The sequence below is a fragment of the Penaeus monodon genome, chromosome 40, assembly GCF_015228065.2.
Source record: "Penaeus monodon isolate SGIC_2016 chromosome 40, NSTDA_Pmon_1, whole genome shotgun sequence".
Classification (NCBI taxonomy): Eukaryota; Metazoa; Arthropoda; class Malacostraca; order Decapoda; family Penaeidae; genus Penaeus; species Penaeus monodon.
The window spans coordinates 10,468,759-10,471,881 of NC_051425.1; the positions used below are offsets into that span (position 1 = coordinate 10,468,759).

At 26.9% G+C, this 3,123-nt stretch overlaps 1 protein-coding gene across 1 annotated transcript in view; it reads left to right on the forward strand.

Moving 5' to 3' along the window:
- Positions 1–3,123, forward strand: part of LOC119597989 — a 24,957-nt gene that overhangs the window by 21,142 nt on the left and 692 nt on the right. Inside the window, exons 2-3 of the mRNA XM_037947646.1 lie at positions 2,253–2,564; positions 2,739–3,106. Of these exons, the coding sequence (XP_037803574.1) occupies positions 2,346–2,564; positions 2,739–3,106 (587 nt within the window). The 5' untranslated portion in view covers positions 2,253–2,345. The remainder of the gene's footprint in view (positions 1–2,252; positions 2,565–2,738; positions 3,107–3,123) is intronic.

The window sequence follows — 3,123 nt, forward strand, 5'->3', positions numbered from 1 at the left end:
TGTTTGGGTTTGGTGTGTTGTGTTTTTTGGGTGTGTGTGTGTGTGTTTTGTTTTGTGGGGTTTGGTTTTAAAAACCCAGAATCCCAAAAAACTAGATTCGACCTGGATGGAACCAGAGGATTTCAAAATTTGTAGTCTCTTTTTAAATAAATTTAGTTTTTTGAAATTGGGGGGGTTTTTTCTCCCATAATAAAAACAGGGGAAGAGGGGTTTTTTTATTATCCCCACACACACACAAATTATAATAAAATATATAATATATATAAAATATTATTATATAAATATATATATATATATAATATTAAAAATTATATTTTATATTTTTTTTAGTAAAATAAAAAAAATATAAAATATATAATTATAAAATATATAATATATTATATATATAATATTTATTATATAATATATAAATATATATATATAAAATTTATAATATAAAAATATATTATATATATATACTATATATAATATATATATATTATAATATTATATATAACCCACCCTCATCATCAAGGGGCCAACCCCGAGGGGGGCGCATGGCCGCACCCACCCTTCGTTTCCCAAACCAGGGATCCCTCGGGGGTGAGTCTCTAGGCGGGCCCCAAAGGGCCCCAATCAAATTTCCCCCGCAAAGAGACAACCGGGATGGCAGGTTTCAAAAAAAGTGCGGGTCCCAACCCGGATAAATAGAGGAAATGATTACCTAAAAGGAAAACACCGGCACTCCCCCGTGGAAAGGGGAAAGGGGGCCCTACCCCGTAATCACTCCAAGAGCATCACAACATTTTAAAATACAATTTAAATTCATGCTGTGAAAACGGCGGGTCCCGACATGAAACCCACCTTTTAAAAAAAGAAAAAAAATACAAAAATAGATATATATATTTTAATATATATATATAATATTATATAGTATATAATACAAATATATATATATTATTAAAAAATATATATAAAATATATATCAATTACACTATATGTTAAAATATGTATGTATATTTATTATATATATATATTATATGTAAAATAATTTTATTATATACATATACACCCTATATGTATAAATATTTTTATAAAAGTATATATTTTGTTATATATAAATATACACATTATGTATATTTTATTATATATAGGTTATATATATGATATATATACATATCAAAATATGGGATTATATATAAATAATATATCTAAAATTTATATGGATATATAACAATATACACATAAAATGTATATATATAAAATGTATAATATATATGATATTATTTTGGGATATATAACATTACAAAATAAGTAGGGATATAATATATATTATATATATATATATAATATATGTATATAAATGTATAAAAAAAACATAACACATATAGGGATATTAAAAATATAATTTATATATATAGGGATATATAGGTAAATATACATTAAAACCATTTTTGTTTTTTTATATTTAATTATATATAAAAATTTATATTTATGTTATATAATTTCATTACACATATTGTATAATTATATATATATTTATATATATAATATTATATTTTTGTTATAATTTTGTATTATAACATATACAAATATATGTATTATATTATAGATATATTTATTTTATATAGATATAAATTTTTATATATATAGATATATTTATATATATATTTTACATAATATTTTTATATATATGTTATATACATATGCATATAATGTATATTTTTGTTTTATATATATATAATTTTTATATACATGTATATATAACATATACATTAAAATGTATTATATTTTATATTTTAATATAGTGTATATATATATTTATATATATACATATACACATAATGTAATAATGTAGGTATAAATATATATATTATAATATATATATATATATAATATATATGTAATTATAGATATAGGGTACAATATATTTATATAATATGTAATATAACTATATATTTATATTATAATATATATAATATATATGAACATATATATTTATATTTATAATATATATATATATATGAACATATATATATATATATATATATATATATATATATATATATATATCTATCTATCTATATTTATGCAAAGACATAGACATATGTTTGTATGTGTGTGTTTTGTGTATGTTGTGTAACAGCGTATGTGTGCATGTGATAGTCATTTCTTTATAAGCATTGGAAAACCTGGAAATGTAATATTCCATAAACCTTTTATGACCCATTTACATAGTATTGCTAAATAATGATTATACATTATCTACCCAGGAGAGCAAGGCACGAGGGGAGATCAATCGAAAACTCGCCAAGAGCAAATTCCCCGAATTAGTGAGGGCGAGCCAGGAAGGAAACACGTTCCGCATGATGCAGCTGCTGATGGAGAACGTCCCCACACTCCCGATGGCTGCCGAAAAGGACCCTCTGAAAGAAGCTCTTCGCTACAGACACCGCGATGCGGTGTTCTTGCTTCTAGCAGCCGGAGCTCCCTTGTGTAACTATTATGTTTCCCACCTAACTTCTTTAGAGGTATCCCATCACATGGTTGGACAACCTGCTTTATTCCCAGCAATCATGAGAAAGGTAAGATCAGTGTTTGATTTTCATGACATAATCTTATAGATAACGGACATTTGTATTAAGAATCTGTAAGAAAGAAAAAAACTTTAATCCATAGATACTATTTACCCTATAACATTACATTTGTTCAAGACGTGGAAGGTTGCTCATAAAACCTAATATACATTGCTATTATAGGCCTATGAGGACAGACTAACCGATGAAGAGGAGAGAGCCAGCAGTCACAATCATCCGATCGCTTCCTTTATAAATAAATTGAAAACCCAAGTCATGGAAATCGGAGATGAAGCACATCTGACGTTTGAAGGAGACCTTGCTGCGAAAGCTGGTGAAGTGAAAAAACAGCTTCTGGAGGCTGCTGGCCTTGGCCTTTCCTTAACCTGTCAGATGATGAGTCAAGAAGATTTGTGCTTTCATCGCACTTCAGGAGAAGAGACTCCCCTTGAAAAGGCACTTCAGGCAGAACATCACGACACAGCATATGCACTGTGCAGAGATTTGGTGGGTTTATGCCCTTTTATAAATGCCAGAAAGCCCAGTTTCAGGCAAAAAACCAAACCCC